This window comes from Strongylocentrotus purpuratus, unplaced genomic scaffold (assembly GCF_000002235.5).
Source record: "Strongylocentrotus purpuratus isolate Spur 01 unplaced genomic scaffold, Spur_5.0 spur5_scaffold_16, whole genome shotgun sequence".
NCBI classification, from domain to species: Eukaryota; Metazoa; Echinodermata; class Echinoidea; order Camarodonta; family Strongylocentrotidae; genus Strongylocentrotus; species Strongylocentrotus purpuratus.
The window spans coordinates 168932-185248 of NW_022145601.1; the positions used below are offsets into that span (position 1 = coordinate 168932).

A 16317-nucleotide genomic window follows, 5' to 3' on the forward strand; every position below is an offset into this window, starting at 1 on the left:
GGTGATCGTAAGTAGACGATTATAGAGGGAGAGAGAAAGAGAGAGAAAGAGAGAGAGATAGATACAGAGAGAAACAAAGTGAGGGAGAAGTGAAAAGATCGGGAACAGATGTTGATTACATTCCCTGTTATTCTAGAAGTTTACAACATGTGATCAAATCAACACCAATTTCATAACAGGTTTTCATTTAAGCTTTATGCAATTCGAACACTACTATCATTACTGGTACAGTTTATCTTCCCTTCAGTATCCCATCTTCTCGACAAACTTCACTTCGCATAATTATCAACCTAAGAAGTCCGTTAATGACGCCGTCGTAACACTGATTCAAGAAATCGCACAACATACCGATAAACTTAGATGCTATATATGCAAGAGTCATGTTCGCAATTTTTTCATCAGCATTTGATATTATGCAGACCCATATTCTCTTGTAGAAGTTAATTAGGATGAACGCACCACCTTCTTTAATTTTGTGGATAAAGGACTTTCTTACGGACAGGACTCAAAGACTTAAGTTGCAAGGGGTTTTATCTTATTCAATATATATCAATACCGGTGCCCCTAAAAGGATGTGTGCTTTATTAATTTATTTTATTTTGTGTAATAATGATTGCATGTCTGATAATAGGAAATGGAAAGTGTAGTCAAGAGGGCGAGTAAAATAACAGGAAATAGACGCAACCTGACAGAAGAATGCAAGGCACGAATCCTCCGAAGGCTAAACAGATCGTCGCAAATAAGAATCACAATCTAAATTATATATAATATAATTATATATAAAATATATGAATTATTACGGTCAGGAGGAGAATGCATGCGCTCATTGAAATGTCGGACAGGCCGATATTTGGGCTCATAATGTTCCATACTCCGTTCGTTTGTACAACCAATCTTTTATTTTTTGATGGTTCTTTTATGAATATAAACACAACGATATAGTTTCTCATATTAAATAAATATATATATTTTGTATTTTTACAATGTGTGACCAAAACAAATGTCCATGTATTCTTGTGAATTTAGATGAAGAATTGAATCGAATTGAATTGAATAACACAGCTATTCATGGACATCCAGTCACGGACAACTAATCCCTGTAGGACATTTATTCCTCGGGGTAGTTATCGAAGGGTAGTTGTCGAGTCTTGTGCGTGGTCGTTCTCATGCGCATTTAAAGGCACAATTTGTATCCGTTACATTATCCCGATCTGGGAACTTCAATATACAAAGAAACTTTCTTTGCCATTAACAAAGCAAGTGAATCTCCGTAAGGCCTAACAAAAATGTTGTATTGCCCTTTAGGTGCCAAAACATGAGTCGGTTCGTCTAGGAATTTTTTTTTTCTCTCTCTACGGGCTGATATTTCTCAGTTGTGAATGCTTTAATTTATATTATGTTATCCATTTATTAAAGTTTTTTTGTTGTTAACGTTATCAAAAAAAACCAAAAAAAAGCCGACCGTAGATGTCAAGATTTTTGGGTCGGTCGCATAGGGCAATACAACATCCTTCTTTTTTGTAGGCCTAACGAAGTAAGTTAGTTCTAAACCATTTTATGTAAATGTATAGAGGAAGCGCGTTATATTATACAAGCAGGATATACATCCACAGCACAGGTTATAATCCTATACGGTATTAAGAGATTACCTTCCCTCGTCACACATGGACGAGTTAAAATATACGACAAAAGGTGCATTTCGGTTCACAAGAATTAAGTACGACTAAATCTCGACCCTTCAAGAATGAAGACAATAAACAATTAAGTACCCTAAATCTCGGCCCTTCAAGATGAAGACAGTAAACAACACTGACACTTACTAAAGCCCTTGTCCATGTTAATCTTATACAGTAAGGAAGCGAGGAGTTGTTATGTTCTTAAATGAAATGTTTAAGTAGGCAAAGAACATAAAAGAGAAGCAGAGATATCTCCACATGGAGCAAGCAAGTAACGTGGATTTGTAGTGGCTTCATTAGTAAAGCCATGTAGGTTAAATGGATATTACTCGAGACCTGAAATGCCTTGACGAGGGGAAGATTACTTTATACTCGATCAGGCTATATACATTTGAATAGTCGTTGGTGATAGTAATTAGAACTTCCTGAGTGCTCCGGGGTCTGGATTCATCTGAAGTTCAACAACCACCCTTCAGCTTGGATATCTAAAGAATCGAATGAAGGTTACATGCTACGTGGATGGGTGACACAAAGTGGTGCAGACAGTTAAAGAAACTGCTTGCAAAGTCGATCATCTTTATATAGTCTCGGAGTTACGAAGCAAATAATTACGCGGTAATACTTTAAGAGGACAAATAGAAGCTCCAACGATTAAGCTGCATCGTACCATTTCCACCATTGTCCAGCCATTCTGTGACACCCTGTGATACCCTCATTTCGAAGAGGATTTGATGAGGATATTCGTTGAATAATCACGACTTCAGAGAGCTTGAGCTACGATTGAGCAGAACCATTTTGATTCTATTTTTTGATAACGAGCGCCACGCTATCTTCTAGTATCTGCTTTCTCGGTGCAACTAACACCATTTGGGCTTGAATATTCGTTGATACAACATTTGGGTGTTTTGGTCGTCTGAAACGTGCATGGCTACTGTCAACAAATATTTCTTGGCAATAAAATAACATTTTAGCTTTCAATAAATGCTTCTGATAACTTTTGTTGTTCTGTTATCGGAACATTTTTAGCTGAAGGAACGTGATTGTTTTTCGCAGCATTTGTGAAGTAGCAAGTAAAGGACAGACCATGTGTACCATACGATAAATTCATGTTTGCATGACCACTGCTATTTGCTATTTTAGATTTACATGGAATAACTTCACCATTTTAAGTTGTTTTTATCTTCATTCTGAGAAACATAGTACATTGAACATGTCTGCGTTGATTTCTCGGTAAATTATCCATGCTTACGCGTTACTCTATGAGATGAAAGGAATTGTTTATTGGTGAGACATTGGACAGACTCGTACGATGGGAGTCGTAATCTCTAAAACATTTGGAGTTCCATTTACGATCACTGTAAAGACTGGTGATCGTAAAGGAGCTGGTACGGACGCTAACGTCGTCATCGCCCTCTGCGATGAGGAAGGTCGACGATCAAATGACCTCTATCTTGATTCCCTCTTCAGAGACGACTTCGAGAGCGGTGGAAGAGACCGTTTCCTTAAGATATCTGGCGTGGTCGACTTCGGGACGTTATCACACATTGAACTATGGCGAGATTCAAAGGGATTGTTCGATGATTGGTTCTGTGATGTCATCGAGGTGATTAACATGAAAACAAAAGAGAGACATGTCTTTCCTGTACATCGATGGATACCAGCCAACCGAAAATTCAAATTAAGACCCTTCGATATGATTCTTCCCCAGAGGGATGAAATGTTACATTTGAGGGAAGAAGAATTGAAGAGTAAGAAAGAATTGTACAAACTGACACACAACATGGCCATTCCACAGGTAAGACAACTCTTACATATACGTTATATCAAGACCATGTTGTTGTTGTTTTCTTCAAGATAGTTTACGTAAACAGAGATTTTACCTTCATCTCTTGTAAATGAATAGTAGAAGCAGTCTCTTCCGAGAGGCTTCTACGTAATACGATGTTTTATCTTCTTTTGTGGTGAATCCTAATCCTTAAATTCAAAAGCCTGTATCTATCTGATTAACCCTTCTTTGCACATAGAGAAAGAGGAATCAGATTTGATGGTTGGATGGTTCCTTTTCTTCTGTTTTGGCTTATTCAGTTGTGACTATTGTCGCCAAAATACCTAACGCCACATATCTCATGCATTGACACAAAGGTTGCTAGTAAACAGTAACGCTCAAGGAAAAAAACGGATAGAGTAAACACGAACATCGTACGAATAAATTCTACTACCCCCCCCCCCCCTCCCCCTGTCCACACACAACATTTTTCCGTGATTAGGCGTGATTAGCTAAACCGTTTCGCGATAGTTTTACGATGAAATTGTGTGTGTGGACGCTCACTAACGATACGTCGTATAACGAAACTAGTCTAACGAAAAGCAGGTTTGGGCATCGTTTCGAACTAGAACTCAATAAAGAATTATGCCTAATCACGCCTAATCACGGAAAATGTTGTGTGTGGCAGTGGCCAAAAAAATATGTTAAAATCAGCCCTAAATTCGCCCAAAATGTACTGAAAAATAGGGGCGTGCCCCCCCCCCCCCCCCCCAACGGAGCAAAATGTCAAATTAATATATATATGTTCCCCTCCCAGCGTGTGCCCCCCCCCCCCCGACAAGAAATTCCTGGATCCGCCCCTGTGTGGACAGGGGGAATGTAACTAGTGTAACTAACTGGGCGGGGCTTAACGTGACCTCGAGCGAAAGGAGACCAGGGCCCCGTCTTACAAAGAGTTGATATCAATCGTAACTTATTTGCGATTGATATCAATCGTAACTATGTACATAAGAAATAGGAGACTGCAAACTTGCGATTGATTGGAGGACTTACGATTGATTTGGATCGATCGTAACTCTTTGTAAGACGGGGCCCTGACCTCTCATTTCCGCTTCCATTTCATGACCGCAGTAGTAAACTGGGCACCTAGCTATACGACATTTCGCTGAAGAGTTTCAGGATTACTTTCTTCTGTGTGTGGACATCCTGGAATTTATACGATGATTATTTATACGACGTTTTTTGTGTGTGGACACTCTAAATGTTATACGATGATTCTTTATACGACGTTTCGTTATAGAGTTTCGAAATAAATTGTTTTGTGTGTGGACACGCAGAGTCGAGAATTTTTGTTATCCCTCAATTATTGTTATCTCTGTTAGTATTATTATCTTTTTATTAGTATTATTAATATCATCATTATTATCATCATCTTTACTATTATAATTATTACAATAATTATTATTGTTATTATTATATTACAGTATGTTTGTATTGTTATTATTTTTATTATTAACATTATTGTTTTTATAAAAATAGTTATTATTGATATAATTATCATCATCATCACTATTATCGTTGTAGTTGCAGTAAAAGTAATAATCTACTTTTATAAATCAATGGATGACGGACATGTGCGCTTTATAAGAAGCAATGTCAGAGATCAACAAGGTGAAATGTGTTTATCAATAATAGTGTGGAACGTGTTGCTTTATGACGTAAATTACATTAAATACATTGGTATATGTGATAAATTCCACATGATCATCCAATAGTATGTCTATCATCTTCATATTTAGTCTACTACTCTTTTGATAATCTAGATCTTCTCCTCCTTCAAATACACTTTCGATACGGAAGAGAAAAGGTGAAATGCTTGCTCGGTACTTTCGAAGTATTATCGGATTAAGACAAGCGCTCTAGAATAATTGAGTTAATCGTTTAATGATCAATTGAAAGGGATTAAAATGCTCTGAAACCATAGAGATGCAAAATAAGGGAAGTCAAAATAACTTTCAAAAGAATGGTAGTATCGACTTAAGTAGCCTCATCATCATGCCATTACTTTTCTTCGTAATTGTCCTCGCTCCCTCAATGTAGGCCCCGACAATATTCCGCTGTAAACCTTACAAAGAAGGATTTAATCACACCTCAGAATGTTTGTAGGTTCATGTTTTTTTCCTCAAATGATATTACAGTCTACATAGTGTAGCTACAGGTATAGTAGCTATATAGTGCATGTAACATTAATGTAGCATTAATATATTACATGCACGATAGCTTTGATATCTTTGTCACAAGAAAAATCTTTGGAGGTTGAAGACAATATTTTGGTTAAAATCGTATCATGCAACGTATCCTTATTGATTTTATCACAGATAATACATGTATAATGATGATGTTGATGATGATCTCTAGAAGTATGACAAAGTGAATCCGATAAAATGAGAGGGATTCAATCTACATGTATTACCACCGGACTACGTGATAACAATAACAATAATTCGAATGATGATAATAATAATAATGATAATAATAGTAATAACAACAATAATAATAATAATGATAACAATATCAATAATAATAATAACATTGATGATGATATAATGATAACAATAATAATAATACAGACATCTATAACTCGCTACATATCCACCCAGAGGGTGCTCAAGGCGCTTACAATGAGCTACATAATATGCTTAAATACAATTTTGCTTACATTACATTATACATGGTTAAAAAAAAGACGATTTTAGTTAAAGTTGGCAATTAGATAAGTTTTCAGACTGGCCTTGAAATTATCTACTGATTTACAGTTAGGGAGACTGTTCCATAATCGGGGAGCTGCTGAGGCAAATGCTCGATCTCCCCATGATCGTCTGGTCTTTCACAGTGCACATTGCAATAAATGCATCTATCCGCCATAAATAATGCATTTACTTGTCATATCTGTTTTATGTACTATGTAATGATCACCGTCTCTTATTTAATGACAGACTATTTGATGTAATTTCTACTTGATAGACACCTAGTTCGAGTGTGCTTATAGGGAAGACATTGAATTATGAATTATTTGCCACTCTCACTCAACCCAAGTGTAGTAAAAAGGAAGGAAGTTTAAAGCTACTGATCAATTATAATAATAATAATAATAATGAACGTTATTTGTATAGCGAATATCACTAACACAAAGAAAGTCCCTATGCACTTAGAAAAGAGGGAAATAGAGATAGTTTATAGGAGTCTAGAATGGATATGTGTAATTTGAATGTAGCTAATTTTATTTACACATTATGAAACCAATGATATTGTTTTGTTCTTATTCAATAAGGTAAAATCGTTCCCCAAAGACGAGTCCTTCTCTAACGACTATTTGGTAAGTGCAATTATTTCCTCTTCTTACTTTTAAACAGACTTTATTTGTTTCTACAGCTGAGATACCATTTTTTTCTTCTCTTTTCAAATTTCTCTAAGAATATACTTTAAGAGGTAGAATGGTTCATATAGAATGGACACATATTTCAATCAGTGATATTGTAACTGATTATGATCATGAAATACTGAGCAAATGAAATGGAAAGGTACAACTACAATGAATAGATATAAATATGGCTACAAGTATTGATATAAATGCCTAACTTTGTATTCAAACCTTTTCACTGGTATGAACATTGCTTATATTTTTAGTACCTTGCTGGCATTAATTTCTTTATCTTATTGGTGACGATTGTCTGTTTCTATTAAGCGCATGATCACAACTTCTGAAATGATAATTTGCGTGATATTTATCAGATGATGTCTGGTGTTTTGTAAACATTTTCTGCTGTACTGTCTCGAAGATTTGCATGACTTAATATGCATCGCAGAGTTATTACTATTCATGAAAAGATATTTTGTATAATTGCATTAATCAATTTCAAGTTGTCACATTTAACCATTATTATGTTATCATTACGTTAATTTTCTTTCCGGAAAGACATAGTACAACCATTAACAGTAGTACTTATTTTCGTTGTTATGGTTACTACAGTGGGACTAGCCCTGGCAAGATCATGGAACCAGTTACATGGTAACATCGATCTTGCATTGTTGATAATAATAATAGTGGATTCTTATATAGCGCTCATGTCTGTCAGATGTGACACTCTTGGCGCTCCCGATTATTACCCTGGCTTTAGCACGGCTACCATTACGGCGCTCTAGCATTTCAAGGAATTAATTCCTGCCAGGTACTCATTTTCATCACCTGTATTGATGTTTATTTTGTTTGTGTGATTTCTTTAGTGGGACCTTGGCAAGAACATGGTAACACTGACGTTGAAAGCAAAGATGACACAGGTTCTGACAGGGAAGTGGAAGTCACTCGAAGACATCACAAAGATTTATAAACCACCACTCCTTCCTATACCTGAGGTAGGCTCATATAAACTATTCTACTAAACATTCCTTCATTCAGTGTCGTCACGACATGCATTTATATACATATTCATAAATACGCACAGAGAATAAACTTTATGCGAAATTTGGTTTTGTCTGAGGAAGCCTACTACTGTAACAATGAAGCAAATATTCGCTACCAGTGTAACACTATCAGAGTGAATGGTTTCTACTTCGAAATCCCATAGAAACATGTGCATTGTACAACAAAGTGAACGGAAGGGAGTACATTTTCCTCATTCATTATACTTAATCTTTAGACAGGAGTTAGGAGCAGGTATGTTAACAAATGCAACGTAAGTTACATCAAGTTACGAGAGTCGTTAAGAATAGGATCGTGCCTATAACTTATAAAGATGTAAGTAAACAGAATATTGCATTACCGTATACAAATATATAAACAATATCTAAATTGTTCCTCAAATTTTATTGAAAATAGAAATATTACAACTGGAAAACGGATAAGAATTTCGGATATCAGCGACTAGCCGGCTGCAATCCGGGAATGATTCGTCTTTGTACAGAGATTCCACAGAGGTATGTAGAGCTGCTATAAAGAATATGGCTTTATGGTTCTGATAAAAGCGAAAAATAAAACTCCCGCAACATAAAACATTAATGGTAGGTCTTTAAATCTCGAAATCAGGGGATGAATCTCATCTTACAAGCAACCCATTTGCTACTGATATTAAATAACAATAAGTCTAGACAATGTTTTCTTTTTCTTTCTAAACGCATCATCAAAATCTCGTTATACCAGTAGTATTGGACATGTTATCATTCATTTGATTCTTATTTTGGTGTATTCTAATATTCTAATCGTTGCCTCACAGATTTGCAGTAACCGACAAAGCTCTGCAGCCGCTTCTTGGAAACATGACAATTGAGGAGGCTTTGGTATACAAACGACTGTTCATCATAGACTACGAATTCTTGAAGGATCTTTCATGTTCATACGGCCGAACGGTACATAATTGTGAAAATAGTTCTAAATAATATGTAAGATAAGAAGCTACTGAAATTTGTAGAAAAAGATATCAAAGTTTAGTAAGGGAAATATTTTAAATGAGAACAAAAAGAAACGTTTGGTGGTATAGGAATAAAGCTACTTTTTGCCAGTTCTTTCCTTGATCCTTTAGATATACCCGAATCCACCTTTGACACGATCTTCATACCCTCAAACATCATTAAGAGCAAAAAGATTTTAAAAAGTAAAACAATCCTCCCAAACAACAACAAAATGATTATGAAAATAATTGTTTCAACGGAATAATTAAACGTCTGCTGAGAGCAAGAAGTGAGTTAACTCTATAAGTCACATGTAACATTATTCTAGCTCTCAAGGTATGAACCATTCATTATGAAAACGATCATAACTTACGTTAAAGGCCAAGGTCTTGATAAAGAGCATTTGAAAGCAGATTCAATGTGTCGAAATAAATAAACTTATTAACTCGTGACGGATAAATGTTGTGGTACATCATGCACATGTACAGGACCCTGATCGTTTTTAAATCTTAACACTGATCTAATAGCCTATCAAAACTAAAATTTTACTATCATAACGCAATTTTGTAAATATTTTTAAAACAGATATGTGCACCGACAGCTCTCTTCTATCTCAACGATGCTAACTGCCTGATGCCTGTAGCCATTCAACTCTTCCCAGATCCAGCAGACAATCCAGTAAGTAAAGAAACAATCTTAAATTGTCTTCTTTTTATTCTGCTTTCGTGGTTTTCATTTTCCTTTTCTTCTCTCGTCTTCTTTCTCCTCACTTCGTCGTCTTTTTATTTTCCAACTTAGATTTTTTTTTCCCCCCACAAATCTTCTTATTCACTTTCATTCTCGCCTCAACGGTCGATCAACCGTCTTTGATCTTCTTTCTCTTCCTTTTTGTTCTGATTATTCCTCTCGTTTTCTTGATCATTTCCGTCTTTAGAACATTATTATCACTTTCTCTTTATAAAGTATCCGCAACCTTTTTTTTCTTCGTCAATCGTTGACGTTGTTTTAAAGCCTATTTGCACTAGTTTGGCCAGGAGGAATAAGACCTCCCTGCATGGTCACTGACAAGTGGTTATCTCATCAAATCAGCTTTCAATTAACATAAGAAAAGGGAGACCGTGGGGAGGGGGGGGGCGCAATGCATGGTCACTGATTAGGCATTATTTGCTATATAGAGGGCACAAATAGCTATAAGTAGTGCAGTGGGGCTTTAATATCATCATCAATAGTGATCTGTCAGTTTATAACAGATTCAGTGACCCAATCGAAATATATTAATTTATTCCTCAATATTATTGTTGTCAAAGGTTTAATTTCTTTTGCTATGACCTTGATCAGGTCATTAGCGTAACATTCCCTATACCCAAATATCCTCATTTCCCTTTGATTTCAGTTGATCAATATTATTGAAGTGATACAGACCAATGCATGCATGGATCCACATAATTCTTTAATGGCTTCCACCTTTCTTGTTCTCTTGACAGGTGTTTTACCCTACAGACCCAGAGTATACCTGGTTACTCGCCAAGATGTACTTTAACAATGCTGACAGTGCGGTGCATGAGTCTGCTTCTCATCTTGGTTTCACACATGTAGTAGGGGAAGCCATCGTAGTTGCTACTCATCAGTGCCTCTCCCCGTCTCATCCAGTCTTCAGACTCCTAGCGCCACATTTTCTCTATCTTATTGCTATCAATAAGTAAGTGTATAGGCTAAAAATGTATTTCGCTATGACAGAGGAATTCTACCTCTGTCGAGCCGGAGCTTCGACCATAAAGTTTCCGAAACCGATGAGATTTCGGTCTTTATATTAGACCGTCACACAAGTTGGGCATTTTATCAGATATAAAATAGCGTTCGTTCAGTCAAAGAAGTCGGAAAGGTTCAAGAGATCAAAATTTGAAGACATTTTGGTCTAAGATTTAGGATGAATATAGTCACGTAGGCCTACGTGTCGCTGCAATCAGAATACTTAATTTAATGGAACAGTGACTGAACCTAAAAGATTTCCACTGTCCTCAGATACTGTATTGATGAAAGTTAACAATGTACTCTTTGATATTCTTGATGATCTTCAGTAGAGCTATTGGCCAACTGGTCAGTCCTGGTGGTTATGTAGACAAGACGATGGTGATTGGACGAACAGGGATGTTTGAGATCATCAAACGGACGTGGTGCAACTGGAGATTAGACGTACAGGGCTCCCTCATCGGTGACCTTGAAGACAGAGGTGTCTTAGACCCGGAAGTCCTTCCCAACTATCACTACCGGGATGATGCCTTGTTGCTGTGGAAAGCTATCAATGACTATTGTAGAGTCATCATATCCCAGTATTATGGTATGCAAAATTGCAAATGTGTCGAAAATTAGTCGTGTGTCCTTTTGAAAGGATCTCGTTGAAATCATAACGTTACAAATTATCTCGTAAAATAGGCCAATATGGCTGACTCAATGTAGGAATTTATGGGTAGGAATTAGGATATACCGAAAGTGGCGGATCCAGGACCCCGGGCCAAAAATACTCCCAGGCTATCACATTTGTTGGCGTCTTTTTCATGTATTTCACTTTAAAGAAAAGTAATTAATACAATTTAAAAACACAATTTAAAAAACATTTCAGGCTGAACAAAACGCAAGATTCTAATCGCAAATAATAAAGGATAATTCTACATCCAATCTCTTTCTTTTAATCATCCTTAAATTACTTTTTATTTTTCATCATTTTAGATTCTGCCGAGCAGGTGGTAGCCGATCCTGAGCTCCAAGAATGGGGGCGGGTCCTTGGCGGCAAGGCAACACACCCGGATGAAGTCACTGTCAATATGAAGGTATTTTATTCACACTCGACGATACCCCCAAAAAGCACTTTTATAAAAAGAGCAGTTCTCAGATCGCTTATCACAATATGTAAATCAACATTCTATAAAGCATTTTATGTTGTATACATATAGCTGATATTCAAAGTAGTAGAAGAAAGAAGTTAACCTCAGTAACAGTTTCTTTATATTTCTGAATGTTGCGGGAGAGGGGACATGGCCAGGTATCGCGTCACTATTACATGCTCTAGTACATGTTTTACTTCCATACACTTGACATAGGCTATAACTAAATATTTGGGATAATTACCTTCCATTTAAACGGCAGACCTTTAGGATATTATTATACACTATTCTCGATGTGAAATGTTTTTCGTCCGGATCAGTGGCGTTTAGACAATTTTACCATTGTCAACTTTGAGCAGTATATCCGGGGTTCAAGATATTGTAAGGGCATCGGATTTATGAATGAAAAACTCGCCGCCTGGGGATCGAAAGGGTATCATCATTCTTTCCATGATCCATTTTCCTTCTTCTTCCCTCTTTCTCCTTCTTTTTGCGAGCGGATGATTTCTTCTCAGTTTTGTCTTCTTTTGTTTGTCGTGCGATTTGTAGAGAGTACATGTGGGCATACACCCCTGCAGCTACCCCATCGGTCTGGGTAGATTTACTGGATATAATTTAATTTACCTAATACATTTTGTTTTCACCTTTTCACCCCTTTTTTTCCTCTCGCTTCAAACTTAGGGAGTGCCTAACGGTGGTAAATTCCTGAAGGTTGAAGAGGTGGTGGACACTGTGACTAACTTTATGTACATCTGTAGCGTTGCTCATGCCAGCGTCAACTTTGGTCAGTATGATGAGTATGCATACCCCCCGAACTACCCGGCATGGCTACATGGTAAACCACCGACTGACAAGGTATGTTGGGATCGAAATAAAGGTAAATAAATAAAATATGGAAAAATGAAAGGAGAAAAAGAAAGAGAAAGGGAGAAGAGGAATACAACGTAATTAATATGACCCTCTTCCATTATGCACCTTGCCTCCTCATTAGATGAGGTATTTCTGTAGCACACCATTATTTTCTTGTAAGTCTTTGCTCCAAGTTGGTTTGAATAAAATGGAAGTAGGGTTAGTGGGTTACATAAGAAATTGGATATTTTTATTATTACTAGTCGAGGGATGAATTGTTATGCTGAGTGATGTGAGCCTTGCAGTTGAATAAAAGACACTAAACGAGTGCGAATCGTAGTGACATCGTACCGGTCGCTCGGCTGACCATCGACTGCTATAGCTGATTTTTTTTTTTGCCCTGTCCTCACATCGAAAGGCTCGAGAGACCATGACATGACATGTCTCTATCAATATTTATAAGACCATTCGGGACCTCATTCATGCTTTACTTTTACCAAGGATACTGATACTTCTTTTGGAACCCTGTTTTAATCAGGAAAGGTGTGTGGTGTCCTTAACGAATTCTGCTGATTCTTCCGTTTACTATCCTAGACTCCACTGACTGAGAAGGATATCATCGCTCAGCTGCCTGGTAAAGAGGAAACCTTGGATGCCATCGTGCTAACTAAGATCTTGAGTAGTAAGGGCACCAACTCACTCGGGGACTTCGAGGTTCAGTACATATATGATCCGGATGGACTTCAAGCCCTCGCAAAGTAAGTCTTTTTGCTCGACTTCTTTATCATAATTACACGCCTTTTTTATTTCCAAAGAAAAAATGTATTCAATCATTCTTGAGCAAGAACAAAACACTAGATTTGAACAAAGTACATGTTGTGACATATCGGTAAACAAACATTGTTACATAAGTTGATAATTACCGTTGATAATCACAGTCCTTGATAATGGCGGGACGTGTGTCTGATAATTGAAGGGCATTTACATCATGTCTGTATGGGGGGGGGGGCGGGCGGGCGGCACCAGTCTTAGTCGTTTAATGCGTTAATGACAGTTTTGATTTTAACCCACTTATACGTAGTCTTTTGCAATGTACATCAAGTTCTAACGGGGACGCAAAGTCTGACTACTGAAAATGGACAAAGATTATTATTGTATTTGTAATGATGTTCCTTTTGTATCGCTTTTATTTGTTACAATCAGCGTGGAAGTCTGAACAAAATATAGTGCCTTCTTTTATTTCCTCACCTTTCGTTTCTGTTATTCTCCTTTTCTTTCTGTATATCCTTATTTCTGTTTTGCCACATTTTGATGGGGTATATTCCCCGGTGTCACTGGCGTACTGTTGCCCCCTCCCCCCCCCCCCAAAAAAAAAAAAATCAATGGTCGTTTATATCTAATTCGATTTAACTAATTGCGCCCAAAGCTCGCTCGCTACGCTCACTCACATTTTAAGTTGATATAATTATGTTTTTTATTAAAATATCTTTTCAGTCTTCAACGATCAGATTGTGCTTTAAATCCCATCATAATGTTATCCCCTCTTTACAAGATGAAGTTTTTGCACTGCAACCTCAAATATCTTAAAATCTTTGCCCTATTTCGCTCGCAAATAAATATATTCAGACCATCACACCAGAAGGCAAGGTATGATGCTTGAGCAATATATTGGACCATGTAAAGAGAGAGAAAAACAGTAGTCATCCCTGATAACAAAATTACAATGTAGAGGTACATACCAATATCTAAAAATGGCATATTTTCACTTTGAGGTTTCTCTTTGTATGTGCCCCTTTGTGTTGACCCCTCCCCCACTTTGTAAGACCATCCATTGCCCCTGGATAATGGGTAGGATATTAAATTATCGTCTCATTGCTCAAAATGTAAACAACGTTATGGTGGGTAAATGCAAAGTACTCTAGACTCATGAATAATTAACACAACAAAAACAATAGCTTTTTGACCGTTATCGTCAATATCTGCATCCACACCCCCCCCCCCTCCCCCTTTTATGTGGCTCTTTTGAACACCCTGTGGAGCATCGTCCACGAGCCCCGAAGAGGCGAGGCGATTTTCTTTTTTCTCTCGCTATTTTGAATCAACGTAAGTGATGTTTTCTTGGCATCTACTAACACAATGGAGACCATAAAAAGTCTGGACAGATGATGGCGTTTTTCTATATGCACATCACATTTTCACTTGGCAGACCAGGGAGGGGGGGGGGGTTAAACCCCGAACCCCCGTAGATCCGCCCCTGGATTCTTCTTATTCTATTGCTTCTTATCCTTGTGCTTCTTCATTTTTCTCCTTCTTCCTTTTTTAAAATTAATATTCGTTTTGTTTGTTTTCTTGTGCAGATTCCGCAAAGATCTTGAGGAGGTTGGACGAATTATCGATAAACGGAACGAAACGCGAGAGGTCAAGTACACCTATCTTCATCCGAAAGATATTCCGAACTCCATCAGTATTTAGCTCTTCAATAGTCCATGTTGGCCTGTTCTTGCTTTGCATTGATCCAAACTGCATAACATAATTATATATATATATATATATATATATATATATATATATATATCTTCCTAACTACAGGACATGTTAATGTTCTTGGTAGGTACGTCACGTAGACATTGCGTTTGTTATCTGAGGTTTTATACACTTCGACAGGGACGGATCCAGGGGGTTCGTGCCCCCAGCCCCAAAAATAATAATGATAATAATTAGTGCGCATTACCCCCCCCCCCCCCCCCCGCTTATTCAGCGGCTGGCTGAGTCGTTGCGATTTTTGGGGGACCAAAACAAATATGTCCTCTTACACCCCCCCCCCCCCCACCCCCGCTTTTTTGGGACCAAAACAAATTAATATAATGTCCTCTTACCCCCGTGTGCCCCCCCCCCCCCCGAAGAAATTCCTGAATCCGCCCCTGTTCGATCAATAATTATAAAGACGGATCTCAATATATGTCACAGCATGTCTCAGACTACATGTTGGTGTTGACATGCCTGAAAGGCGCCATGGACACAATGGCAGGGAATGGAACCAGCAATGCATCTGTGTGTTGAATCAATCGTTGTCTTACTTGATACAGATGGTTCTTATAGGTTTCTCAGAGGGTGCCTCCTAGTTGCCGTTGAGGTTAAGATGGCCCTTTGCATGTATGGCAGGCTACCGGTTGATTAAGGGGAGCCACTGGTCTGTGCCCTTACACAACATTTTTGTATTGATAGATCGTTAGCCTTCAACCTAGCAAAGTGTTAATGGATACACTTCACCCTTTAAAAGGGTATATTACTCCACAATAATTGTAAAAAGCTGTTTTCATTTTTACGTCAATGTATAAACCTGTATATTTATTTTTAGAATACGATTTTGTAAATAAGAAATGTTTGCGACCTATATATTTTTTTTATTAACGATATTGATTCAAACATTATTTCAGGAAATTATTTAAAACACATCGCGACGCGTAGTGATAAAACCGGATAAAACATTAATTTTGTTTGTTCATGTAATAATAATAATGAATATGCGCATTATTACTTAATTTAGCACGTTCAACACACATACTGGTCCCTTATTTATTTATTTATTTATTTATTTATTTATTTGAACATATTTCATCAGGATAACAAGATCAGAAAGGACTGGTTTACATCCTGGTCCTGAATATTAAAAGCTTACACTAAAACATCAAAACAGAAT

General features: G+C 37.2%; 1 protein-coding gene across 2 annotated transcripts; it reads left to right on the plus strand.

The window, feature by feature from the left end:
* The first annotated feature begins 1469 nt into the window (after positions 1 to 1469).
* Positions 1470 to 15170, plus strand: LOC591845 (arachidonate 5-lipoxygenase). Of its 2 annotated transcripts, XM_030986490.1 has the most exons (12): positions 1825 to 3471; positions 6773 to 6817; positions 7726 to 7854; positions 8318 to 8415; positions 8712 to 8844; positions 9472 to 9564; positions 10371 to 10585; positions 10965 to 11224; positions 11614 to 11714; positions 12450 to 12623; positions 13212 to 13375; positions 14975 to 15170. In XM_030986490.1, the coding sequence occupies exons 1-12, from the start codon at positions 2986 to 2988 to the stop codon at positions 15087 to 15089; spliced, it is 2013 nt and encodes a 670-aa protein (XP_030842350.1). In that variant the 5' UTR covers positions 1825 to 2985; the 3' UTR covers positions 15090 to 15170. The 2 variants fall into 2 exon arrangements, with proteins under 2 accessions (XP_030842351.1, XP_030842350.1); XM_030986491.1 differs by lacking the exons at positions 8318 to 8415; positions 8712 to 8844 and having other exon boundaries at positions 1470 to 3471.
* The last annotated feature ends 1147 nt before the right edge of the window (positions 15171 to 16317 follow it).

Excerpts from the sequence above, each read along its gene's own strand:
- LOC591845 (XM_030986490.1), top strand. The coding sequence starts at position 2,986 with ATGGGAGTCGTAATCTCTAAAACATTTGGAGTTCCATTTACGATCACT. Across the intron at positions 8,845-9,471 it reads CATGTTCATACGGCCGAACG|ATATGTGCACCGACAGCTCT; the intron begins GTACATAATTGT and ends TTTTTAAAACAG. Across the intron at positions 9,565-10,370 it reads CAGATCCAGCAGACAATCCA|GTGTTTTACCCTACAGACCC; the intron begins GTAAGTAAAGAA and ends TTCTCTTGACAG.